This window comes from Eleutherodactylus coqui, chromosome 13 (assembly GCF_035609145.1).
Source record: "Eleutherodactylus coqui strain aEleCoq1 chromosome 13, aEleCoq1.hap1, whole genome shotgun sequence".
In the NCBI taxonomy this organism is placed as follows: domain Eukaryota; kingdom Metazoa; phylum Chordata; class Amphibia; order Anura; family Eleutherodactylidae; genus Eleutherodactylus; species Eleutherodactylus coqui.
This window is the reverse complement of record NC_089849.1, coordinates 19,695,602-19,722,581: the sequence shown is the minus strand read 5'-3', so window position 1 is coordinate 19,722,581 and position 26,980 is coordinate 19,695,602. Positions and strand designations below refer to the sequence as shown.

Sequence of the window (26,980 nt, the reverse complement as noted above, 5' to 3'; positions counted from 1 at the left end):
GGGGTAGAAGACATTGTGATAGAAAGGCATAGATTAATTAAGGTAGAGATACGGACTAACGCCTGGCGTCGTTCATCACGGGTGCACAATTTCTTTAATTACAAGACATTGAAGAAACACTTTGCCCGAAGGTCACATACAACAAGCTGTAATGCTTTCTATACTGTATGAGGCTGAAGTAAGCTCCTCCCAGCCCAAATAACAGGTTTTACTTGCTATTACCATAATTAACTAATAAGGATGGGTCTTGACATGTTTACATGTGACACTTACAAAGACAAGAGATGGCGGAGCCCGTGGGGCCCTCAAGCAAGTCATCATCTTGAGCATTGAACTGGATAATCTGCCCAAATTATCCCAAATTTCAGACAATTTTCTAAGTGGTTGCATCCTCTTATATCTAGTCCATTATCTCCAGTAGGGGGCAGATGTAACAAAAGAAAAAAGTTAAGAAGGAAAGTTGCCAGTAGCGACCGATCAGTTTGCTGTATTCAAGGGATGGAGTATGTCAGCTATGGGCGACTTCTCCACTTTTCTCTTGCACTACTTTTGATAAAAGATTACGAATTACAGGCCTCACTAATGCAGCTCCTCGATACCATATTAGCTATTTGTTGACAAGGGAGTATACAATATATACCATAGAGGAGATCTGGCGGCTGCTGTGGGCCCCTGGAAAGAAGGGCCCAGATATTTTTGGCTGCATGCTTTCAAGTAAAGGAATTGCAAGAACCTATCATGAGATATCCCTTTAATTCCCTATTATGGAAAGGCTATCAGCTTTTATCCCCTTCAGTATCCCCATGGGTATCCACTGCTGGGACTCCCACCAGTCCCGAGAATGGTAGTCTCATGCCCCGTTTTCCTCCTCAATGCACCCACTTAGTGAGGGGAAGCTTGAGGGAAGCCGCGCCTGACCACACTTGCTGCCCCTCAATTCAACTCTATGGAACTGCCCAAGAGAGTCGGGCCATTGTACTTGGCTGTCCCTAGCAGTCCCATCAGAATGAATGGAGTTGCAGCACACGAGCTCGGCCACCGCTTAAAAAATGCAATCTCCTCTTCACTGGACACAAGAGGAAAGGGGGACACAAGAACCCTATTCTGGTGGTCCATGGGGGTCTCAGCTGTGGATAGGAGATTCTAGGAATACTTTTTTAATCCTTTACTATGAAAAGAAGATAAAGGCAAACAAGTACCAAGTTGCTGCTGATGGTTAGGGTTGCGCTATTGTTAACCAGCACCAGAGGAGGGCCCCATTATGATGTTTTGGTCTGTTACAGCTATGCATGCCCCTGCTATCGGTGCTGGAAGACCATCCCAAAGGCTCTTTCACATGAGCGTTTATTGGCTGCGTTTTCACAGCCGCTCAATATACACTCCCCATCTAATGCATTGGAAACCAATGCATTAGTTCAGATGGGCGTATTCCCGATGCGCAAAAACGGCCAGCCGGCAAATATAGCGCATAGGGTGTGTATTCCTGCTGGCTGGGAAAGATAGATCTGGAATTATCTTTTCTGGCTGAAATACGGCCTAGCCCAGAGAACTCATACTATATCGGCACTTTCACAAATGGCCGATATACGCTACCCATCTGATGCATTGGTTTACAGATACTGATATAGAGGTGTTGGGGGGAGGTCAGCTGGTAGAAGATGGGAAAACGAGAAGGTTGGTTTATTGAGAGTGTAAGGGAGGACATAGTATTAGAGACAGCAAACAGAGATCCGTCATGGGGCCTGTTCTTTGGAGCTGGGGAGGGAGTGAAAGGTGTCGAAAGTTTGTTTGGGGTTCTGGGATAATGAGGAGACAAGCGAGCTGAAATAAACTTGTTTGGCATGGTGAAGGGCGAGGTTGGAGGTTTTGAGCATAAATTTGAAGTGGAAGAAGTCTGCGGGCAGATTTGATTTTCCCTACAGCCGTTCAGCATACCTGGAGCACCGCCAGATGAAGAGCGTTTGGGGCGTGAGCCAAGGTTGCCATAGTCTGCAGTGGACGGCTCGAGTCACATGGACTGCAGCTTCATCCAGGGCACGTCTGAGGGTGGTGGAGTAGCATCCGACAACCAGATTGGGGCATGAGAGGAGAGAAATAGGGGAAAGGGAGGACTGTTAAGGCCCATTTAGATACAACGATTCTCGCTCAGAAGTTGCTCAAAATACAAGACAATCGTTGTGTGCATTTACACAGCAAGATGATGGCTCAAAATGTGCCATGGCAGTTTGAGTGACAGTTTTGAGCGTTCACTTTGCATAAGTATGTAAATGATGGCTCATGCTGTATGCAGAAGACAAGTGGGACTGCTGTCTCCTGCATACAGCCGTTGTCTTCTTGGAGCGCTCAGCTAGGATACTTCTGAGCGCTCTGAGCGAGCTATGCAGAACAAAGCTGGAGCGCTGTCCTCTGCATACTCCTGCTGTGCTCACAGAGCACACAGCTGGTATACAGCTGAGCGCTCCGAGCGGGGTATACAGAAGACAGCTGGAGCGCTGTGTTCTGCATACTCCTGCTGAGTTCACGGAGCGCACAGCTGGTATTCAGCTGAGCGCTCTGAGCGGAGCATGCAGAACACAGCTGGCGTGCTGTCTTCTTCTTATTCCAGCTGTGTTCTCTGAGCGGGGTACCAGCTGAAACAATAGCATGAGCAGTGTCCCACTGAGAACTCACAACGCGGCACTAATAAGGCTCATTGTTCTCTTTCAGCTTGCTGAAAGACAACGATGAACGGCCGTGCATTTAGACCCAACGATTCTCACTCAAAAGACCACTTTGAGCGATTTTTGAGTGAGAATTGTTGGGTCTAAATGGGCCTTAAAGGAGATGTCTCGAGGAAGCAGTGAATTTTTTTTTTGCCCAGTCCCCCTAATTAAACATACATTACTAATTACCCCTGTAAATTACTTTCCTAGCTGGTTTCTACTTACCGTTCCAGCGTTTCAGCAACTTATAAAACTTTTTCCCAAGATGGCCGCCAGCTCTTTTCGCATCGCTTGCTGTAGCCCGACGTGCGCGCTCCCGAGACGCTACCAGCTGTGTCTCCATGGCAACCAGACGCCCCGCAGCCGCCGACCGGACCCCTGGAGTGAACACGGCCGACCAGTCACCCACCGCCAGGCAGAAGGTAACCGGCGCAGCCCCCCCCCCCATCACAGCGGCAGCCCCCCCGGCCCAGCGACAGCCCCCCCCCGCCCCAGCGCTAGTTCCCCCATCACAGCGGCAGCCCCGCCGGCCCAGCGACAGCCCCCCCGGCCAAGCGCTAGTTCCCCCGGCGCAGCGACAGCCCCCCCCATCACAGCGGCAGCCCCCCGGCCTAGCGCTAGTTCCCCGATCACAGCGGCAGCCCCCCCGGCCCAGCGACAGCCCCCCCCGGCCCAGCGCTAGTTCCCCCATCACAGCGGCAGCCCCGCCGGCCCAGCGACAGCCCCCCCCGGCCGAGCGCTAGTTCCCCCGGCGCAGCGACAGCCCCCCCCATCACAGCGGCAGCCCCCCCGGCCTAGCGCTAGTTCCCCCATCACAGCGGCAGCCCCCCCCGGCCCAGCGCTAGTTCCCCCGGCGCAGCGACAGCCCCCCCCCCGGCGCAGCGGCAGCCCCCCCGGCCCATCACTTACCAGGACAGCTGGACGGCGGGACAGCTGGGCGGCTTCTCCGGACAGCTCGGCAGCTCTGCACCTTCCTCTAACAGAGGATGGTACAGAATGGCCGCTCCAGCGCGCTCCCGAGCAGTGACAGCTCGTCTGCGCATGCGCAGAAGAGCTGTAGCGGGGAGCACACTGAAGCGGCTCGTGCTGAATGGAGAAGACCGGACTGCGCAAGCGCGTCTAAAAAAGCAAGCTGCCGGCGAATTTAGACGGAACCATGGAGACGGGGACGCTAGCAACGGAGCAGGTAAGTGAATAACTTCTGTATGGCTCATAATTAATGCACGATGTATATTACAAAGTGCATTAATATGGCCATACAGAAGTATATAACCCCACTTTGTTTCGCGAGACAACCCCTTTAAGGTCTTGGTGAACCTTTGGATGTGGACGATTTGGAGGTTCCTGGAGGTGCGATAGGTGGGAGGGTCTGGGGAGATGCTGGGTTGCCTGATGGAGAGGAGAGGAGTTTGTGATCTGAGAGTGGGAGGGGGGAGTTTGTGAAGTAGGAGGCAGATCAGATATAGGAGATAATAATCAGATCAGTAGGGGTCCAACTGTTGCAACGCATACCAAGAAACAGGTCCCAAAGGTCCCCACATGAATAAAGCAGTGTTCGAGCATGTGCACCTCCTCTTTAATGAAACCTACAGAAAAAAAGTTGTGGGATGTTCTACCGGACGTTGTATTATGGAGCTTGAGGAGGGAATAGAGAAAGGTGGGGAATACTCATCATTAGTCAGGAAAGACGTCTTATACCTGCTGAAGGTTGAATTACAGTCTTGTGTTCGCCCTGCAGCTGGTACAGCCACCACCTCTGTCGGCATGGGATGGCACTCGGTAGGACGCGGGATGGATCTATGCGGAGGCCACATTGTCTTTGCAAATAAAGAAACTACCCGACTGGGTATCCCAGCGATATTGGTTCCTATGCTGGAGGCTATCTACACATGGGCGAGTGCGATATCACGCTCATGAATGTGCGATTTACCTGTGGATGCAAGAACACCCTGCATCGCATCTGTGGCATTCCGATGCTCTCGAACGAGTTTCACGCATGATAGAGGATCGGAAGTGTTTCCCATTGCTTTGAATGGGGAAACCTCCAATCGCAGAGCATGCGAGAGCAACGTGATGCATTAAAGGTCCCATTGAAATCAATGGGCGATGCGTTCCGAGGAACACGAAGAGATAGGACAAGCATCTCAAAAGGAGTAAGTTTCAGACTTGCGCATTCCACAATGTACAAATCTTGCGTGACTTTCATGGCCATGAATAGAGGCAGAGCGGGATGGGGATTGTTCCGGCCCACCCACCTCCATTCACAGCAAGCGGGCAGTTCATCATAAATTAGCGCCTACCTGTTCACACGGGCCGATCCGTCACTCAGTTTTCTTCATGCGTCTCGTACCTCGTTCAGTGGGCGCATGCATTTACACTGAACGGTGGTCTGTCAGATTCCTGCTGGATACAGGAATCCAAATGATCTATCAGCTTGTGTATAAGAGCCCGTACCTGGGTGTTCACCTGTGTAATGCATTGAAGAAGGCTGAATGGCGAAGCGCCCGGCGGCCATGTTTCTCCTTCCTTCCATGCTGTTTTGTACATGATTTAAAGCCTTTTTTTTCCCTCCATAGATTCTGCTACTTTTTGGTTGCTATTGATGCTTTAACCTCCATCCTCATTCCCGGGGGTACGTCACTGGTTGTCTATCATGGATGCACGCCATAACAAGCGCTAGATCCTTAGTACTGTATAGAATCACCTAAAGCACCCCGTCCGTAGGTGTCCTGAGTGCTGATAGCACCGATGGGCCACCTGCCGGACCAGCACCATGGTGGGCTCAGTGGGAACATCACTCAGGAGGACGGTTCTTGTCGCCCACATGATTGTGGCTTTGCCCTTGGTGGATAATAAAGGAGAAGTCTCGGGATGTAGAAGCTGGACACCGTCCCGTACTGGCGGGAGACGCCGGGGAGTAGAGCGCTGCTGATAAGAGGCTGACGGGAGGATCTGCGCCTCCTTCTCACATTTTTCTGATTCCATTCATTTTAAAGCCACAGATGTAGCGAAGCTTCTTATATGGGTAAGACTGCGGTTGGGCAGCGGTAAAGCACCGTGTCCGCCGTGTCTATGGTACGGGCATCTGGCAGCAAAATACATTGCTGGCATCGTGGTTGACTGATCACATGATGGGTGCTGCAGTTAGTAATCGGAGGATACATTTACACGGGCGATTGTATCGTACAAGTTTTGTGTGTTGCGAGATGTACAAAACGCGCACGAAAATACAACCTCCTATGTGCAATGCTTCTATTTACACATGCGACTTTTATTTATTGTCCCTCACAGCGATGTTTCGAAATGAAGACTTGAAGCTTGTCCTATCTTTCTGCAATCCTTCAGAAAACCCGCCGGTTATTTCTTAGAGCTCCTGCACACTTGCGTTTTTCTTGCGCATTTTTTTCATGCGATATCGCTGCGTTTTTTGTTTTTTTTCACACCAATGTCAATGGGACTTTCTAACGTTAAAAATGCATTGCACAAAAATCGCAAAGCGCAAACTTGTAATTTTTGTGCGATGCGTTTCTAAAATTAGAAAGTCCCATTGACATTTGCTTAAAAAAACGCAGCGATATCGTGTGAAAAAAACGCGCAAAAGAACCACAAGTGTGCAGGAGCCCTTATGGTGCTCTCAGTGATGGCTGCAAAAACATGGTGACAGATTCCCTTTAAAGTTCCGTATTACAGCCACAACACCTAATGAACATAACTAAGATCACCACCGGGTACTATCTGGGTGTAAGTACTATAGTAGCAGGTCTAGCAGCTGCTATGGGGGCCCACAACTAATATTCGCACTTTCAGACAGCTGGAAGGTACAGTTGTATTACTGTAACATCACTATATTTCCTGTGCTGTGACATCACTGTGTGTTTATCACTGTGCTGTGACATCGTTATGCATTATTCCTGTGCTGTGACATCACTAATTTTTTTTGGCTTGTACCATCACTATTTTGTCTCTCCTGTGCATCACTATTATTACTTTTCTGTGACATCACTGTATATCTGTGCTGTGACATCACTGTGCATTAAGCCTGCGCTGCGACATCAGTATGTAGCATATTCATGCATTATCCCTGTGCTGTGACATCACGTATCTCTGTCCTGTGATGTCACTGTGCATTATCCTTGTTTTTTGACATCACTGTGTTTATTATGCCTATACTATGACATCACTGAGTAGATTGTTTACTGTGGAATCATTCTATTATATATATATATATATATACACAGAGGCGTAACTGTATATATAATCCTTACACATCACTTTGTGCATTACAGAAAACCCATGACACAATGTGGAGAATAGGCACATTAAAAAAGCTTTTAAAGGGCTTCTACCGGAATCCGGAATTTCAAGTTATCCCCTGAATTCGCCCCTATTACAGCCTAGGCCTGGATAACACGCCTATATAATGACTAGATAACATCACCTTACCATGACTGCTAATGCCGCATATGATCATGACATAATCCCACCCTTCTGGGTCCGGATGACATCACTATGCAGTGACTAGATAATACCGCCACACTGTGAGTGAATCATTGAAAAAGTTATGACACTACAAAAATTATCACCATACTGTAAGTGAATATCACCACCCCACCAGAGGATAGGGAATAACCGGCTGCTCATGGGGGTCCTCCTGCTAAAACCCCTGCCAATCTCAAGAATGGGACTTCTGTGCCCCACTCTCCTGTCACTGCGGGGGTCGTCGTTCTAGAGATCGGCGGGGGTCTCAGTGGTGAGACCCCCACCGATCAGCAACTTATCCAGTGGATCGGGGCTAATTTGCTATTCTGATGCAGTTAATGTTCTCCAATTGCTCTTGTAGTTGGTTGTGGAGGAGGGGGCTCCGTGCTGTGTTGCCCCGTGGGTATAATGTGGGGTCCACCTTAGTGGGGGGACGGACATGTTGCGTGGTGATTAGCAGGGTATTCCTAGTGCAGACATTTATGGCAAGTCCACGAGCCACAGGCCAGGTAACTTCAGTGACGTTGGCCGGTAATCTTACGTACGGTATACTTCTGCCATAAATATCCTGCAGCTCCTCAGGAAATAAGGAACTCTTAGGGCTCCTTCATACTGGCGAGAACATCGTGCGATTTTTGTGCAAACGCATGATTATGAAACCAATGGTTTTCAATAGTTTCATTCTTATTTGCAATGTTTTCACTCCTGCGATGCTGCGTGAAAAGAAATCTCAGCATCTCCTCCTTTCTGTTTGCGATATCGCCCATTGCTTTCAATGGGGACGGTGGCAGCAGCGTCGGCCCCATTGAAAACAGTAGGAGAACATTGCGACCTCCTGCTGCGGCTGTGACAGCAGCGGCGGGGATGGATGGAACCCCCGCAGGGATGGGAGGCTCTTTCATGTGAAAAAGCCCGGCATCCAGGGGTTTTCAGAGGGATCGTGAGGGCGATGTCTGCCGGTAATCATGGCTGGATATCGCTCTCGCCATGTGCAGCAGCTCTTGGGCCGCCTCACACGAGCATATGGGAATTGCGTTTTACGTGCACGATGTATGCGCATATAATACGCTGTACATCACGGCAATTCAAGTACATTGATTTTGGCTGTTACACGCACACTTGTGTTTTTTCATTGTGTATAAAGAATAACGCAGCACGTTCTATTTTGCTGTGTATTCGGGCTGAAACAGACGAACGTGTTTGTGCGCATAAAATCACACCCGCAAAACGGGCCGAATAGAACCCATTGACTTTAATGGGTTTGTTCTCATGGGCGTGTTTCTTGCACGCATTTACTGAGCGTGTGAAAAGATAGTTCTTGCTCTGTCTTGTCGCGTGTTAGGCATTGTTCACGGGGCGTTGATTTCACGCAGATTAGGCATGTGAAGAAAACCGCGTCTATTAGAACCAAAGGTTTCCTATAGAAACGTTCAGGTAAAGGAATTTTAGACGCACAAAAAAAGATAGGACATGCATGGCTACAATACACGTATGTAAGGTCCATACTGCGTGAAATGATAGGACCTGACCTATCTTTGGTGCGAGCTGCATAGAAGTCTCCATAGACTCCTATGAGAGCATGAGTTTAGTTGTGTCTGACTCTTGGAAAAGAAGATTAAAAAGTCATTTGGAGGATTTCTGCCGACCGAGGGAATTCCATACAGCAGTGCCGCTAAACACTGAAGCACATTTTAAATGTCCCGCTGTAGACTCCTGTTAGTCCCCACGGAGATGAGGGGAAGCATCAAGGGTTCAGTTCATCTCTTTGGGGGTTCCCTTAATCCCCGTGGGGACTAATAGGAGTTTACAGCAGAACATTTAATATGTGTTTCTGGGCAGCAAGTTTTTAATGTCTCACTGTAAGCAGCAGGAAATTCCTACAGTCCCGCTGCTGGGCAATTCCCTAGCAGTAGGGGGCTTACTCCACCTCTCTCCCTAGCGTTGGGTTCCCCAAGAGATTTTCCCATAGTGGGGAGAGAGGTGGGCGGGGTTAGAGGGCTTCATCGAGGGCAGGGCTAGAGGGATCCGCCTTCTAGCCCCACCCCTCTCAACTTGATATGGGTGAATACCTGGTAGAAGCCGTTCAGCCCTGCCCCCCTTTCTCTGCACTATGGGAATATCCCTCGGGGGATCTATTTAGCCCCGCCCCTTCTCTCTGCACTATGGGAATATCCCTCAGGGGATCTATTTAGCCCCGCCCCTTTTCTCTTCGTACTATGGGGATATCCCTCTGGAAAGAGAGAAAATCACAAGTGGCAGCAATCTTTTTGCGAGACAAAGCTGCGCTGATGCAAAGAAATGTCATGAGCAAAATTTGGATACTGACGCAATTTTCTCGTAGCGATATCGCAATCGCCCATGTGGAATATCACCGTGGGGAACACAATGAAAACCTGCCCGTGGACAGGCAGCCTTAAAGTTCCAGAAAACCCCTTTAATGTGAGCCTGTCACCAGATTCCTGTTGCCCAAACCACGGGCAGCATGAACCCAGGACAGTTATGCCTATTTGGCCCATGTATGTTTTATTCTCTAATGCTGCTGCAATTCAGAAAAAAACACACTTAGAAACTTCACTCGGATCTGAGCTGGAACAGAGTGCTGGGTCAAAGAGGCGGGCCATGCCATGCCAAGGTCTCCCCACCCGGGTAAAGACTGACAGCCCTCCCCTATACACAAGCAGGGAGAGGAGCTGTGACTTTTGGTATTGTGGGGAGAGCTCGGCATGGCCATCGGTGATCCGGGGATTATTCCGATTGCCAGATTGGAGGCAGGAAGGAATTTTTTAATTGGGGAAAATTGCCTTCTACCTTATTGGGTTCTTATTTTTTGCCTTCCTCTGGATCAACATTGGGGGTAATAGGCTGAACTGCAAGGACTAAGGGCTTTTTTTGTCCTTAAGGGTGCCTACCCACTTGCGATTTTTTTTTTCCTGCGATGTTTTGCGTTTTTTCTCAAGAGCAATTAGTATAGAATGTGTTCTTGTCCATCTGGGGTTTTTTTCCGTTTCGTGGGGTTTTTTCACATAGGAACTGTCAGTTGCATATGTGTCCTTATTTTTTCTCTTCATGCACCCATGATTATCAATGGAGGGCTGCAAAAAACGAGCAAAAAAGCCGTGAAAAACACGCAAAAATGCCGCGAAAAACGCGCGAAAACGCCGCGTTTTTCACGCGCGAAAATCGGCAACACAAGTGGGTAGGCGCCCTTAGGCTGCATTCCCATGAACGTATATCGGCTCGGTTTTCACGCCGAGCTGATATACGTCGTCCTCATCTGCAGGAGGGAGGGGGGGGAGGATGGAAGAGCCAGGAGCAGGAACTGAGCTCCCGCCCCCTCTCTGCCTCCTCTCCGGCCCTCTGCACTATTTGCAATGAAAGGAGGCGGGATGGGGGTGGGGCTAAGTTGGGTTTTAGAATTAGCCCCGTCCCTGTTCCACCTCTCCCCGTTGCGAATAGTGCAGAGGGGCGGAGAGGAGGCAGAGAGGGGGCGGGAGCTCAGGTCCTGCTCCTGGCTCTTCCATCCTCCCCCAACCCCATGCACACGAGGACAACGTATATCGGCTCGGCGTGAAAACCGAGCCGATATACGTTTGTGGGAATGCAGCCTAAATACTATTACCTGATGTCTTAAAGGAGCCCGCTGAAAGACTAGCTAAAGTCAGGGCTGGTAACGCAGGTCCGTTAACGAGGTCCAGGCTATAGGCAATAGCGAAGTTCAAAAAACAGAGCCGAGATCAGGGAGCACAGAGGTCAGGATAGTTAGGAATCAGGCAAGGGTCAAAACCAGAAGGTACCCAAACGAGGGCTTTGTCACAAATGACAGTATGTGATCAAATTGCTTAGGCATCCACCCTCGGGAGTGTATGCCTAATGTAGCAATTGCAGAAATGGAATTAGAGGGGGACAGATTAAAAGAGAGTGTGCTGGCCCTTTAAGGAAGAGGACAGGAGCACGCACGAGCCATACAGGTAGACACCAGGGATGCAAAGGCGGATAGAGCACGGCGTGCAGGATAGCAGTGCCCATTGACAAGTCAAGCAGGCAATGCGCCATGACAAGGTTATTCCAGACGAGTTGCTTTAATTAGTGATTTATTATCAGGTAATCACCTCCCTGGGAGAGCGGCCAAAGAGAGCGGTCCAGAGACGCATGAAACGGGTATGTAGCTAGATGTAAACAAGTAACATACATTGCTGGGCGCATATAGTGATATGGACCATGCTGGTATAACCTGGGTATGTTCTGTATATAATTATATATGTACAGCTGATATAGCTTATACATCTCCTGTATATAGTGATATGGAGCATGCTGCTATAACCTGGGTATGTTCTGTATATAATTATATATGTACAGCTGATATAGCTTATACATCTCCTGTATATAGTGATATGGAGCATACTGGTATAACCTGGGTATGTTCTGTATATAATTATATATGTACAGCTGATATAGCTTATACATCTCCTGTATATAGTGATATGGAGCATGCTGCTATAACTGTATATAATTATATATGTACAGCTGATATAGCTTATACATCTCCTGTATATAGTGATATGGAGCATACTGGTATAACCTGGGTATGTTCTGTATATAATTATATATGTACAGCTGATATAGCTTATACATCTCCTGTATATAGTGATATGGAGCATGCTGCTATAACCTGGGTATGTTCTGTATATAATTATATATGTACAGCTGATATAGCTTATACATCTCCTGTATATAGTGATTTAGAGCATACTGGTATAACCTGGGTATCTCCTGTATATAATATATGTACAGCTGGTGTATGTTACAGGTACAGATGAGTGCAGTCTGTATGGTTTAGGTATGGGTACAGGTACAGATGAGTGCAGGCTGTATGGTTTAGGTATGGGTACAGGTACAGATGAGTGCAGGCTGTATGGTTTAGGTATGGGTACAGGTACAGATGAGTGCAGGCTGTATGGTTTAGGTATGGGTACAGGTACAGATGAGTGCAGGCTGTATGGTTTAGGTATGGGTATGGGTACAGATGAGTGCAGGCTGTATGGTTTAGGTATGGGTATGGGTACAGATGATGACACCCTGTAGTCTTTGGCCATATACCTTAACAATACCCGATGATGGTCAGTAGTCTGAACTTATGACCTGCAAGTAAAAGCACCATCTAGTGTTTTCTTTCCCGGTGACTTTTCAGAATAAGCTGTGTGTACATGAGAAATATCACTATATCTGGCCGTTATATGGCTTGTATTCCACATTTATCACCGGTTTTCCCTTCTGCAGTCTCATCTCTAATTCTCAGTTGTCCCTGAGCTGCTGTGAGGTTTCTATAGACTGCACAATGTGAGCCGTGCCTGCAGTTAGAAGTGCTGGCCACTACATAGGAGGTCGGTGCAGAGGCTTCCGCTCCAACTTCTGTTATTGTGGTGCTGACAGCTTGCGCCCGCACAGCTGATCGGTCAGGGTCCTGAGCAGCAGACCTCGTTCGATCAACTATTGATGACTAGAGATGAGCGAGCGTACTCGGATAAGCACTACTCGCTCGAGTAATTGGCTTTATCCGAGTATCGCTGTGCTCGGGTCTAAAGATTCGGGTGCCGGCACGTAGCGGGGAGCTGCAGGGGAGAGCGGGGAGGAACGGAGGTAAGATCTTTCTCTCCTTCTCTCCCGCCCGCTCTCCCCTGCTCCCCGCTGCGACTCACCTGTCAGCCGCAGCGGCACCCGAATCTTTAGACCCGAGCACAGCGATACTCGGATAAAGCCAATTACTCGAGCGAGTAGTGCTTATCCGAGTACGCTCGCTCATCTCTATTGATGACCTATCCTAATGGTAGGTCCTCAATAGCATTTTTGACCAGAAAACCCCCTTTAACTCTTTATAGCACACACCAAGAAATAGTGGTAGCATGGAGAACACTAGAGAAGTACTGAGCAGTGCAGGTGTGATTTCAGTAGCTGTGAATCAGTTAGCAGTAACTGTCGCAGTGTTTGCGTGACTCCCCCCCCCCCTTCCTTTCCTCTCTATAGACGTCTATGGGCAGGATAAGATATCACCCTCCTTCACTTCCTGTTATCTGTCTCAGTGTCTGTTTATAAAGATGGATTTCACTTAAAGGGGTTGTCTCGCGCCGAAACGTTTTTTTTTTTTTTTCCATAGGCCCCCGTTCGGCGCAAGACAACCCCACAGGATGTGTTAAAAAGAAAAAAAAAATATTACTTACCCGAATCCCCGCTCTGCGACTTCTTCCTTCTTCTTCCTTCACCAAGATGGCCGCCGGGATCTTCACCCACGATGCACCGCGGGTCTTCTCCCATGGTGCACCGTGGGCTCTGTGCGGTCCATTGCCGATTCCAGCCGCCTGATTGGCTGGAATCGGCACACGTGACGGGGCGTAGCTACGAGGACCAGCTCTCCGGCACGAGCGGCCCCATTCACCAGGAAGAAGACCGCACAGCGCAAGCGCGTCTAAAAAAGCAAGAAGACATCAGAATTAGACGGATCCATGGCGACGGGGACGCTAGCAACGGAGCAGGTAAGTGAATAACTTCTGTATGGCTCATATTTAATGCACGATGTACATTACAAAGGGCATTAATATGGCCATACAGAAGTACTTAACCCCACTTGATTTCGCGGGACAACCAGGCAGCGGACATCAAATTAGAAGGAAGGGAGATCCCTAGTGGCCCACACTCCTGGGGTGCATTTAGAGAGATGCTTTACAGCTTCATGGGCCATTCACATAGTGGACCGGAGGGGACCCATTGACTTGTATGGGAGACTGTTCTAGACATGATCTGCGGGGGTCATTTTGCAGGGAAGGGAGTAGATGGTCACAGCTGATCACCTATTATGAATGGTGGATCTTGTGTTATCTACAGGTAGGTGTCGCCTCTCAGTGTCATCCCACATGTGATGTTAGTGAGATTACGGCTGCACAGCCTTGTCTTGACACTTTCTGAAGGATTCCTACTGCATGAGGTGTGAATGGCCGCCCGGTACAGGTCTGTATTTACTATAGATGTGACAGAGTAATTCACACTGGTCATTCTTTCTATACAGCATGGAGAAACATCAGACAGCCTCCGTCCACTCCGTCGCTTCAAGAGAAGATGGGTCCTGACGACCATAGTCCTGGAAGAGAACGACGCAGGACCCTTCCCAAAACATGCTGGAAATGTAAGAAGTAGCTGAGTTGACATTGTCCTGTAACTTTGGGTCACATGGAAGGGGTATGCAGTATATATGTAAATGCTATCATGCTGTCAGGTGTGTCTGTGTATTCAAGTTTAAGGCCTCATGTCCACGGGATAATTTTTATTTAAAATCCGCAGCGTTTCTCCAGCACGCGGATCCGCTCCCCATAGGGATGCATTGGACACCCGCAGGTAGTTAAATACCAAATAAATAAAAATGTCATTTTACCCGTCAGGCACGGATCCGCGTGCGGGGAAAAAAAATGGACATGCTCCATTTTCGTGCGGGTCTCCCGCAGGCTTCTATTGAAGCCTATGGAAGCCGTCCGGATCTGCAGAACACCCGGACCAGAATTAAACTCACCTGCTCTGGACGATGCGGATCTTCCTTCCTTCGCGGACGGATCTTCTTTCTTCAGACCGGCGGATGTACCCGAGAGCACAGTGTAATGAGCGGGTGGGGTCGGGAGCGCAGTGTGATGAGCAGAGCTTGTTGCCGGGAGCAGTGCTGTGGTGCATTTTTACCGAGGCTGCAGGGTTAGGGTTAGGGATTACTTTGCCTTTTAGCCCTACAGTTTTGCATGTAAATGCTTCCAAACAGGGAAGCATTAACAGCTAATACAGTAAGACTAACATGAACACCAATTCCTAAGCCTAATCCTACAGCCCCGGCAAAAAGCTATCCAGACGCTGGTGCTAGGACCTTCTTCAATGTAGCCAATCGGGAGCTAGGGGTGTGACAGGGGAGTTCCTGCTTTGATGCTAAGCTCTTGCCCCTTGTCGGCAGCCAGCAATGGAAGGTAAAGGGAAAGACAGCTCAGACGGTAGCGTATATCAACCGACTGTGAAAACAGCAGCCAATATACGGCTGGAGATGGAACAATATCTCTGCAGAGCCACCTATTAAAGGCAATATTCGTACAAGTCAATGTTAGACTCTTTATACAAGCCTTGTAACAATGACTGGGAATTGAAAGCCAAACCAGAATCCATACACAGATAGCTGTTTTGGGGTGTTTGCCCCTCATCAGTGAGCAGTAGGTCTCTGGCTTGGCTAAGGAGGGGCCTGTGACCTGGGTTGGGAATAGGTGGCGCTGTAGAGGTATTGTTCCATCTTCCTTATTTTAGTATTCCCCAGAGGAGCATGCACGGCCTTATTAGTCTCCTCACACCTTCTTAAGGAGAGATGCTACCCTTACTGATGTGTCACATGGGAGTATTTGCGTGCGCAAAATGTGCGCCTGTAATACGCAGAAAATAGAACCAATTGATTTCAATGGGTTCGCTCACATGCTCTTATTTTGCATACGCATTCCTGCGCAGCAAAAGGACACATATTAATTAAACTCCAAGTAATTGACATTTCAGTGGCTGAGGGCATCGCCGCGGGTTTTATTTGTGTGCAAATGTGCAGTAAAAACCGAACTTGCACGCACGAATACGCAACGCCCATTCAGCAGAAATGCATCGTAAATGTGCACATAAATACACATAGTCCATGTGAGGCAGGCCTTGGGGACGATGATCATAGCAATGCTTGTGTACCGTCTGCATCCGTCTCTGTGAAGCTCCTGTAGCGGACGGTCAGTAGCGTTGGTCGTGTAGAAGGACCCCAACCATCTCTTCACCTGTTTGTTCTGTGTTTGCAGCTCTTCAATGACCGATCGAATAACTACAGCATCACGTATCTCATCAGCGGCCCCGGGGTGGATGAGCCCCCAGAAGTCGGCTTGTTCCATATCAACGAGCGCACGGGCGCCGTCTACGTGAACCGCCCCATCGACAGGGAGAAGACACCGCTGTTTGTTGTGAGTATGAGAACCCCGGCCCCTCGGATGTCCCACAACACCGCGGCGGGGGTCAGCAGGCAATGGGGCATTCTCTCTGGGAACAGGCGTGTTGTGGGAGACGGGTGACAGGCGTGTGGATTTAGTCACGTGTCCAGTAGTCATTGCAGGTGTATCCACTCATCTTAGGCCCCCTGCACACGGGCGGAAATTCCCACGGAATTTCCACCCTTGGAAGCTGCCATAGGATTGCGTTAGCAAACGCAATCCTAGGCAGACGGCCGCGGTTTGTCCGCGCGAAGTCATTAATTGTCATTCGGAGGATTTTCCTCGGATCGTTGCGTTCCATCTCGTCAGCGTGTTTTTTTAACGTTCACGCAGCAGCGCTCCGTGTGAATGGCTTTAAATACAACAATCAGGACTCGATTGTGGTAAATATTAATTCACGCGTATATACGCTGCGTACGGGTGAGCGTACAAACGCATACGGGCGTGCAAAGGAGACTCAGGTGGAGGGCCCACTATAGGGATCAGCACGGCGACACGACCGCCAGCGGTGTGTTCACATGTAGCGGAAATGCGGCAGATTTTCTGTGCGGAACGTCTGCATAGAAAATCCGCCCCGTTTACAGCGGTCTCACAGATGCGCGTCCGCATTGCGCAGAAAATAGAATCCATCGTTTTTAATGCTCTATTTCTATGCGCAAATGTACACGAGAATAGAAGATGTTGCGTATTTTTTTTCCCAACTGAAATGTGAGGGAACCCACTGAAATCAATGGGTCCTGTTGTCAGCGGTTTGCGCAATTTGAGTTTGTACGCGTGAAAGTGTGAGCAACATCGCCCGTATTAAGGAGCTCTCAATATGAAAATCCGTGGCAGCAATCTGTGTTTAGCGCACGGATTTCTGATGTGGTTCGCCATTGTAATCAGATTTCTCTGATGCCGATTTCATACCCTAAAGACTCCCTCAGACGGCCGTTCTGTACGCAGCGCTGTCACTGCATGGATTTTTGCGCTTTTAGTGCATTTTTGGTCCTTCTTGTGGTTTTCCCCCTCGCATATTGACTGCGCCCTTCACACACAAACGCCATGAGGGCTCCTCAAGCACACTGCAGACGACAGAACACATTCATTTCAATGGGTTTCCTCACATTGAGCGTTTTTGCGGACGCATTTCAGTCGGGCAAAAAAAAATACCCAACATGCTCTATTTTTGCCTGTTGATGGCGCACATGAGGCTCAATAGGAGTCTCTGTGATGGCATGCGCTAATACGCTCGCTGGCACGTTTTCGCTCATAAACCGGGTTTTTTCTTTTCTTTGACTATTCAAACTCCTCACTATTGCGCGCGAGTTTAAAAAAAACAGAAAATAAAAAAGCGGTCAGCGAGGTCGCGCTCCAGATTTTCTCGCACATAGTATTAATGTGCGAGAATCCCGATGGAGAAAATGAAACCATGGAAATTATGCGCTAGCACCGGGGACTAATTACACTGCTGAGTCTGTTCACAACCGCTGCGGGTGACTCCTGCGCCAATGTGAGAGGGCCGGACAGCGTATTAATGTGCGGGAAAAACGGACACAAATACTAAGGTGATGTGAAGGAGCCCGAATACAGATGAGTCCGTGAGAAGCCTTACTGTTAAGGTCCTTGTTACAGTTTGAGGCGCCTTCACACGACCGTAAGCTTTTTACGTTCGCTCGTACGCACCGTATTACCCCATGAATGGAGATTTGCCGCAAGTGAGTCCCGATCTTTATTCGCATGTTTCAGCCATTCAGCGTATAGGCAAAAAAAATGCAGAAGGGATGAAAACCAGCGATCGCTGTAAAATCCTCGGAATGACCAGTAATGGTAAATCACGGTGGGTTGTCTTCTTTTCCCAGCGTTGGATGCAGCTCAACTCCCCGCCCCCCCTCTTTCCTTTTTTTCTGCTTCCACAGAAGTCTATGGGAGTCTGCTGCATATCATGTCAAACGATACGGCAAGACCTATCTCTGTACGCGGCGTATAAGACCGCTGACCGTAAAAGTGTGGCGTAGGCGCTATGTTTATCCCGACATGATTATTTTACGTACAAAAAAAATAAAAATCGGTTGTTAAAATGAACCCATTGAATCCCAACGCTTCACATTTTTGCTGTTTTTCAGGGATTTTATTATTTTTTTTTAATGCGGCGAAATACCTGCGTAAATACGGTTGTCTGAATAAGTCCTGAGGGCTTCAACACGCGGGCGCAGGCACAGATACGGTCGCTGCAACGGAGCGCATTTGTTCAGGAACCAGTGAAAAGCCTTTTATTTCTTAACTGTTCAAACTCCGCACTTCTGCGTGCGAGAAAAAACGAAAGTTAGGGCGCGACCTTTCTTTTTTCACACGTGGTAATATTGCGCAAGAATCAAGTAGTGAAAACGAAACCTCTGAAGTCAATGGTTTTGTTTCGCCACTTTTTGCGGCCGTGATTTTCTGAAGGCTATTAGGCTAACGAGGTATAGGTGTGTTCTTTTCTCTGCATTTTGCGCAGTTTTTCACGCTTCCCCTTGTGTATCTGTGCGCCTTCCATAAACGTCTATGGGACATTTGCTGCGCAAAACGCGGAAAAGTAGACCAGGTCTTACTTTTTTTTCCGTGTGTGTGAAATACGCTCCCAAAACGCGCCCGTAAGAACAAACACATTGACATCATCGGGTTCTGTTCTGCTGGCGCTCCTTCATACCGGCGTTTTCTTGCGCACGTAAAATTGACGCATTTCAGCCCAGACAACGGACTCCTCATTAACCGCTGCGTTCGATGTTCTACCTACAGCTTCGCTTTGACGCCGCAGAGGCGGGGACGGGCTCCATTGTGGACCGCGAGCTGCTTATTAATATAGAGATACAGGATCTCAATGACAACGCCCCCGTATTTACTAATGACACGTATGAGACTACCCTAAAAGAAACCGCCGATCTGGGTAAGTTACAGCAAGGTGTCTTCATTGTCTTTCTTTTGATCCCAGGCTCCAGCTATACTGATTTCTCCTAAAATCCGTTTCCTCTCCGCACTGATGTCGCCATTCGGCTCGCTCCTGTTAGCTACCGCCATTCTTTCCTCTGGCGCTGCAGACATAGATGGAAGCAAGCATGTCTCTTCACACTGAGAGCATTTAGATGGCGGTGGTGGAGTTCTCACACTCTGATTGGCTTCCAGGGAGAACTACCATGTTTCCCTGAAAATAAGACATAGCATGATTTTCCAGAATTTTTGAGGATGCAAAATGATTTTTCAGGCTTTTTGAGGATGCTTGAAATATAAGCCCTACCCCAAAATTAAGCCCTGCTAATAGTTAATTAAAAAAGTCAATTTAAATAGTGTCCAGGCAGCTATACATGTAAAAAAGTTAAACCTTTTTGAACAAAAATTAAGCCACTGTCTTATTTTCGGGGAAACACGGTAAAAGAAGGATGATTAATGAGTGCCTAGCGGAGATATGGGAAGGACTACACATAGTTACTGCCCTAAAGATGGCCGTACACGTTACATTGTAGCAGGCTGACGGTTGATGCGGCCAGGCACACTTTAGTCTGTACTGGCTGTCAGACCATACGAGTTCAACGACAGCGGATGACGGCCGACGATCATTCTGGGAACCTTGTTTCAAAGACCGAGCTAGCTTCCGATAGATGATAGTTTAGAGTGTCCGACTTCATTCCAGACTTTGTCCTTATCTGAAATAATCGTTCATTGTTAGATTTCACAAATGGCCATGTTGGTTGGTAGAGTCCAATTTCATCAACTTTAGCTTAATGTGGGCTCTTAAAGGGGTTCTCCAGGCAGTGGCAGCTTTTAGTGCCAGGCTACACTGGGGTCAGAGCGGAAGCCGTGACCCCGGACTGCAGCATAAAATCACGTGACAAGTTTTCCGTGAATCACTTTCAGTGTGAATCCACATTAGATGTGAAAATCCGGCGATCTGAGTGATTCCAACAAGGCCGGGTCATCGGTGCTGGACTAGCCGGGGCCGGGATGTCACTGCCGACCGCGTGGGGTTCTCGTGTAATGGTGTGGAGAGTATACAGAGAATGGAGTGATCCAGGAAAAACATCCAGTTAAGGGGATTTTGATGATGGTAACAACTCCTCACCAAAAGGGGTCAGAGGAGGATGTCAGGAATAGTTCTGATGAGCAGGTGCTGCACAGTGAAGCAAAATGCAGCCAAACACAACACCGGTGCTTGAATGAACGTGTCCAAACATACAACTTCCTTAGATGAGCTTTAACGGCAGACAACCAGTTCCAGCACCGCTATGTCTAAAAGAAGCAGAAAGACAAAACTTGTATCGCTGAGCAGCAGAAAAGCATCTCCTGGTCAGATGGATCCAGATGTCTGTTGCCCCATGCTGATGGGAGGTCAGAATTTGGCACAAGCAGCATGAACCGATGACCCCTTCCTGTCACTCTAGTGAAGATGCAGTAGTGGTGTGGCGATGGTTGCTTGGTACATGCTAGCTCCCTGATTCCTCTGGATGGATGCAATGATGAACCGCTGCTGTTATGGAGGCCAGCAGATATCCAACTCACTCCTAGATGGGGGTCTCCAATAAAGTGGCCATTCAGCTGAAGGTATTTTTGTGAAATTTACCAATTTTCTTTCTGCTTTATTACAGATAAACCATTTTTTAAACTGACGGCAACAGATTCTGACAAGGAGGAAACCATAAATTCTACAGTGACCTATTATATGATCAATGAGATCCCCAAGATTCCTAATGTGGAATTCCGTATTGATCCCGACCATGGACTAATTTATGGGAAAGGCTGCCTGGATTATCAGGTTTGTTGCCCTCTTCACTTTAACAGTGCTTTTATTGGCTATCTGGGTGTATTCATGGTTGTCCTCTGTTGTGCACCCTCTTCTGCCATGCACCCTCTTCTGCCATGCACCCTCTTCTGCCATGCACCCTCCTCTGCCGTGGACCCTCCTCTGCCGTGGACCCTCCCCATCCTCCTTACCTTCCTCATGTGGTACAGTATATTCCCATCTCCCATACTAATCACTTTCTGATTGGCAGAGGCCCAACTGCCAAAACCCCAACTGCTTATCAGAAGGGAAGCAGGTGGCGGTATTGTATATGGTACGGCGGTGACAGACAGAGGTGGAGTCAGCAGAACTTTTTCTGAAATCAAAATAAACTTTACTGATTAAACGTGCCGGTTGGTATCACTCCATAGGAGGGCACGAGGTTGGCTGTTCATTGACATCAACACGAGAGTGCCACTACACAGAGGTCACCGCGGAGGCTTCCGCACCAACCTCTGTATTTGCGGCGCTGACAGCATGCACCCGCTCAGCTGATCAGTCAGGGTCCTGAGCGACGGACTCCAGCCGATCAACTATTGATGACCTATCCTGAGGATAGCTCATCAGTAGTATTTTCCTGGAAAACCCCTTTAAGCAGCTTACTGATTCTACTTCACGTGCAGTCATATGCTAGCACAGGAGCTATAAACATGGCGGCACCATCTCTGTATAATGCAGTCCTCTTTGGGGAGGTACTACCCCAGTCCTTATCTGTGCAATTATCATTGTCCATATAGTGTGCACATGCTTAGTCGCCGGAGACCAGCCTCACATGTCTGGCACCTTTGTCTTTATCCCTGCTAGGGTCCATGGCGCTGTTCTAGTTACTTGTGGGGAATGAGACTACCTCTTCTTCTACCTGGCTTGACAAGTTCGACCCTGGTCATTGGGCCCTTTTGGCGCTCTTCTTTGCATGTGATGAGCGGCTGTCGGCTGCGGCATGTGCGGGGCAACCCCTTATCTCTGCACAGCAGCGCACCCAGCTACCGCTGTGCTGGAAACTACCACAGCCCCATCCACTTTCTCCAAACAAGCAATGTGAACGATGTGCTGCTGACCTTCAGTATCCAGTTTATTCTCTGACATTTGTCATTTAGGCTGCTGGCATCATCCGACTGATTGTCGGCGCTCGTGACAATGGGAAGGAACCCATGGTGAGCACAACTACCGTCACTGTCCGCCTACAGGATGGGAATAATAACATGCCCGTGTTCACCCCTGACAAAGTGAGTATTACTAAGCCATGAATTATGTACTAAATACTGATATTTGATATATTGTTATTTCGCATCATGGAACCGCTAGAAGCTTAAAGGGAACCCGTCACGCCATCTGATCTGCATTCAGCAAGTTATAGACCAGGAGGTGGCGAGCAGATTGATATATAACATGTGGGAAAGATTCAGTAGAACGTCTGCTTTATTCATTTAAATCCCTGCTTAAGAGTCCGATGGACCTCCTACCAGGGTGGCTTGACAAAGACCCCAAGGGGGTCGAAACGTCGCGTTGATGGAGGAATAAAAGCTGCACTTTTGAAATAGATACGCCTGGAACGCTGTCATTTCTTCCTGATGTATTGACCTCCTACCAGTGATAGATAGCCACATCAGCAGGCAGTCCTACCAGGAAGGCTGTCATTATCTGTTAGGACCGCCCACTGGACTCCTAAGCTCAGAATGAGCAAAGATTTAAATGACTGAAAGACCAGTTTGACTAAATCTTTTCCCACATGTTACATATCAATCTGCTCAGCTCCTCCTGCTCTAACACAGCCTGTAGATTGGAAGGCATTTTCAATGTGACAGGTTCCCTTTAAGAGCTTTATGACGTCTAATTTATTTTTGAATGCAGTATAAGTCCACATGTAGTGAGCGCCTCCTGGTGGCACCTGAAGGCAGACAGATTTGTATCATTTAAAGAGTACCTGCATTTTTACAATATGTTTATAGAGACGTGTCAAAAGTCTTGTTCATTGGTCTCATAGCCTGAGAGCAACTCAGCATCTTGGTTCACCCAGCGCTGCATTGATTGGCTGAGCAGCGGTCGAAGAACCAATCACAGCCATTGCTTCCTGGAGGCAGGATTTATGAATCCCGTAACCAGAAAGTGATATTGTATGAGCACGTCTGAACCGCGGAGAGCGTCAGGAAGGACCTGGACCGAGCCTGCTTGCTAACTATAATAAGACCTCCACCAAAAATAAGACGTAGTGCCTATTTTGGGGGTCAAAAAATTAATATAAGACAGGGTCTTATTTTTGGGGAAACATGGTAGATATGGAAGATAGATTATCAATAGTTAATTGTCAGGGGTCCACTGTTCATGATCCCAACTGATGAGCTGATAGAATAGGCCGTAGTGCTTGGGTGAGCGCCGTGGCCGCCTCGCAGGCGTGTGATGTCACATTCATTGGTCATATAGTCTGAGAGCAGCTCAGGGAAGGAGCTGCAATACCAGGCACAGCCACTGTACAGTGCTGTGCCCAGTATGGACTGAATGCGGCTGTCACTTCAATCAGTTGATCAGCGAGGTTCCTAAGCATGTGACCCATGAAGATAGGTTATCAATATTTTAGCCCTGGAGAACCCCTTTCACACATTTGTCGCAGTGACACGGTTACTATGCAATGCCACAGTCATTTGCAACCAAAATAGTAGCCTTCTTCTTACCCTAAGGATTCCTGGGAGATTTAAAGCAGGGGTGTATAAGACCTGTCAATCTAGTTGATCTGGACTGGGAGCCGCCCCTATGACTCTTCTCTCTGGCTGCTATTTAAAGTATATATTTTTTTTACTGAAACGCCTCAGCATTTCAGGGTACAGATCTCTACAATACGGCATGCGGTGCCTCTTTAGGTTTTAGGCTACGTGTGATACAATTCCTGACGGGCTCCCTTTACAAAGATACCTGAAAGTCAGTGAGGTTTTTGTTTCCTTCCACTTTTTTCCTTGCCTGAATTGACTGGGAGTGCACTAGAGAAGAAGCCGGGATGATGAAGGGACAGATCTATTATACCCTGTAGGACAGATTTCTGGTATACAAAAGTTACAACTTTGGCCTACTTGGCCCAGTGTTAGGTGGCCATGTGGCCCGTCACATTTGTTGTGATGCAAGCCAGAAAGTAAAATGTAGATGAGAAAGTTTGAGAGATTTGTGCTACATTTGGTGTACTTGGGACTAACAGCCAGATAATCAAACCTCTGCCTGTTACGGTATGAACAGATGAGGGCTTGCAACAAAACGTGCCCCATTTTCAGTCCTTCATAATCCATTTGATTATAGCAATGGGGGTTGTTTATAAATCCCGGCGCACCCTTATTTTGGCATAAATGGACCTCACAGAACTAATTTAGAGGGGTATTCTGGGCTTTTTTCCAACTCTCTTTTGGATAGGTCATCAGTAGTTGATGGATGGGGGTCCGCTGCTCGGAATCAATCAGTTGACCATCGGGTCCGCTATCAGTGCAGCAGGCCAGACATTGTCATCAGCAGTCAGCACAGGAAGGTACAGATGGGACAGGGGGCAGGAAGTGGAATAGTAGCGCGGCGCTCCCCTTGAAGTCGGTGCTCCCACTTCCTGTGCTGACTGCTACTGACTATGTTCAGCCCGCTGCACTGGTAGCTGGCCGGACAATCAGCTGATGGACAGGAATCCCCAGTGGCAGACCCCTGCCGATCAGCTACTGACGACCCAGGTTGAAAAAAGCTCAGAATACCCCTCTAAGGTGCACTCGTACAAGAACCATTTGCTCCAGTTCTCACCTTCGTTACACCTTTTACGTTAGTTTCAATTTCTGAAGTTGAAAGTGGGCGTGGCTTCCGTATTGTCACTGTTTCACATTTACTATTTACGCCTTTCGAGAGAATTTACAAATTTTGTGACAACTTTAACCCTCATCATTACAACTAACATGAGGTTTTCTGAACATATTGGAGCAGAATCCACCAAAAGGGGCAACAAAAATGTAACCAGCACAACTGCGCCAAATTTCCAAAAAGACGTGACAGTTTGAAAAATAATGTACAAGTAACGCTGGCTGATTGAGATTGTCGGAAAACACAATAAATCACTCTAAAAAAAGCCCTGCTAATAAATACCCCCCCCATGTCTCTTTTTAGACCACGCCTACTTTTCTTATCACTTTTCAAATTCAGCAAGCGACAAGTTGCAAATTATAGTGTTAATGTAGTACAAGTCATGTGATTTTTAACAAAATGTTTCTGCCAAAAACTGCTAGAAACTGTTTAGGCTGTGCTCCATCTATACCGGAAGCTCCGTTTGAGCCTCTGCCATAGATTCAGTATGAAATCCTGAAGGAAATAGTTTATAGCCATGTTAATCTGTCCATGGAAAGTAGATAGACCCCATTATAATGGAGTCCATCCAGATCCGTTCAGGTCCGGCAAATGTTGGATTCGGCACTCCCCGTTTTGCTCCTTGGATGGAGCTGAATGACAGAGAGAATATAGCGCTGCCCTGTACCCAGCCTTAGTAAATTAATATTCGGCCTCTGTTATTACATAGAAGTATAAGATGTTCTCGGCCCTTTAAGTGTCTGATCTTTCTTTTCAGTATGAACTATCTTTACATGAGGGAGAAGTCAAGAATAACACCTTGCGGTTAAAAGTAGAAGACAAAGATGCGCCGAGGACTCCGGGCTGGAGAGCCAAGTACACGATAATATCTGGAAATGAGAAAGACAATTACAACTTGGTGACGGATCCAGAAACCAATGAAGGAGTCCTTAATATTGTAAAGGTGAGGATCTACAGAACTCGCTACACCAAATCGCCACTTTATTAGAAACCCCCATGTAGTAGTGTGGGGGACTCCTTTGGTCTTCAGAACTGCAGAAATTCATTGTGCCATAGATTTCACTAGGTGATTAAATCGTTCTGCAGGAATATCGGCCCCTGTGGACAGGAAGCTTCTTGTAGTTACCACAGATTAGACAGAGGTGCTGACATGTTGTGACCAGCTGACAGGAAGGGTGTTACAATCGTGTGGGCAAACTAAGCACGGGGCCCACACGATCCAAAAGGGATGGAACACACGGGGTTTTCACATGATTTTCAGGCAACTGATCCTGTTCTACACAGGGCGTGTCAGTTGTCCTACCTGAGCGGGGACACTGCCCCAATAAGGGCAGCCCAACGGTCTTCGGATCTCGGCCCTAGCTGATCCTAGGAGCCACACACCAGAACAGGACGCATTCACATACCACATGACAGAGACTGAACAACAGGACACACAGAGCCAGAATACACAGCATACAACAGCCACAATGCAAACACTAATAGCAGATGATAAGCTGAATATAAATGCAAGATGTTAGTTCGTACATTGGCCAATGAAGTTAAGCTGCAAGCCCCAGCATGGCCCCTCGTATCTTGCAGTCCCTACACTAGCAAGACACATCTACTAGAGGGCCCTAGAGGCCAACCTAGCGCAGACATAGCAAACAAACTCAGCAGACCAAACTGACACAAAATAAACATACAAACGGACATGAACCGCAAGGCACAGATCACACAGCAAGCTACAACAAAACACAGATAGCAGGGCACACAACAAGCTTCGACAGACAAGGGTTCATGATTGCTCACCCTAGGGGCCATACAGAGACTGACCAGGAGCTGGGTTTATATGTGAGCACAGACCCAGGAGATTGGCTAGCAGGAAGTACCACACCCAGCCAGCTCAATCATTAACCCTGAGAGTGCTGTGCTGCTGGAAACACAGTAGTACAACATGTCTCAGCAGCACATGTAACAAAGGGGTCATCGATTCATGCTGCTTGCGCCAAATTCTGACCTCCCATCCGTACGGTGCGACAGAAATCTGAATCCATCTGACCAGGAGATGTTTCTCCGCTGCTCAGTGATACATTTTTTGCGCTCTTTTGCCCGCTGGAGTCTAATCTTGCCTGTGCAGCACCTGTTTCTCAGAACAATTCCTGACATCCTCCTCTTATCCC

The 26,980-nt window shown here is 48.0% G+C and overlaps 1 protein-coding gene across 2 annotated transcripts in view; it reads left to right on the top strand.

Moving 5' to 3' along the window:
* Positions 1-26,980, top strand: part of CDH26 (cadherin 26) — a 72,416-nt gene that overhangs the window by 24,782 nt on the left and 20,654 nt on the right. The window contains exons 2-8 of one of the 2 annotated variants that reach the window (XM_066587685.1): positions 11,283-11,339; positions 14,239-14,355; positions 16,022-16,180; positions 18,968-19,115; positions 20,809-20,975; positions 22,100-22,228; positions 25,576-25,761. In XM_066587685.1, the coding sequence (XP_066443782.1) occupies positions 11,283-11,339; positions 14,239-14,355; positions 16,022-16,180; positions 18,968-19,115; positions 20,809-20,975; positions 22,100-22,228; positions 25,576-25,761 (963 nt within the window). The remainder of the gene's footprint in view (positions 1-11,282; positions 11,340-14,238; positions 14,356-16,021; positions 16,181-18,967; positions 19,116-20,808; positions 20,976-22,099; positions 22,229-25,575; positions 25,762-26,980) is intronic. The other variant, XM_066587686.1, reaches the window with a different exon arrangement.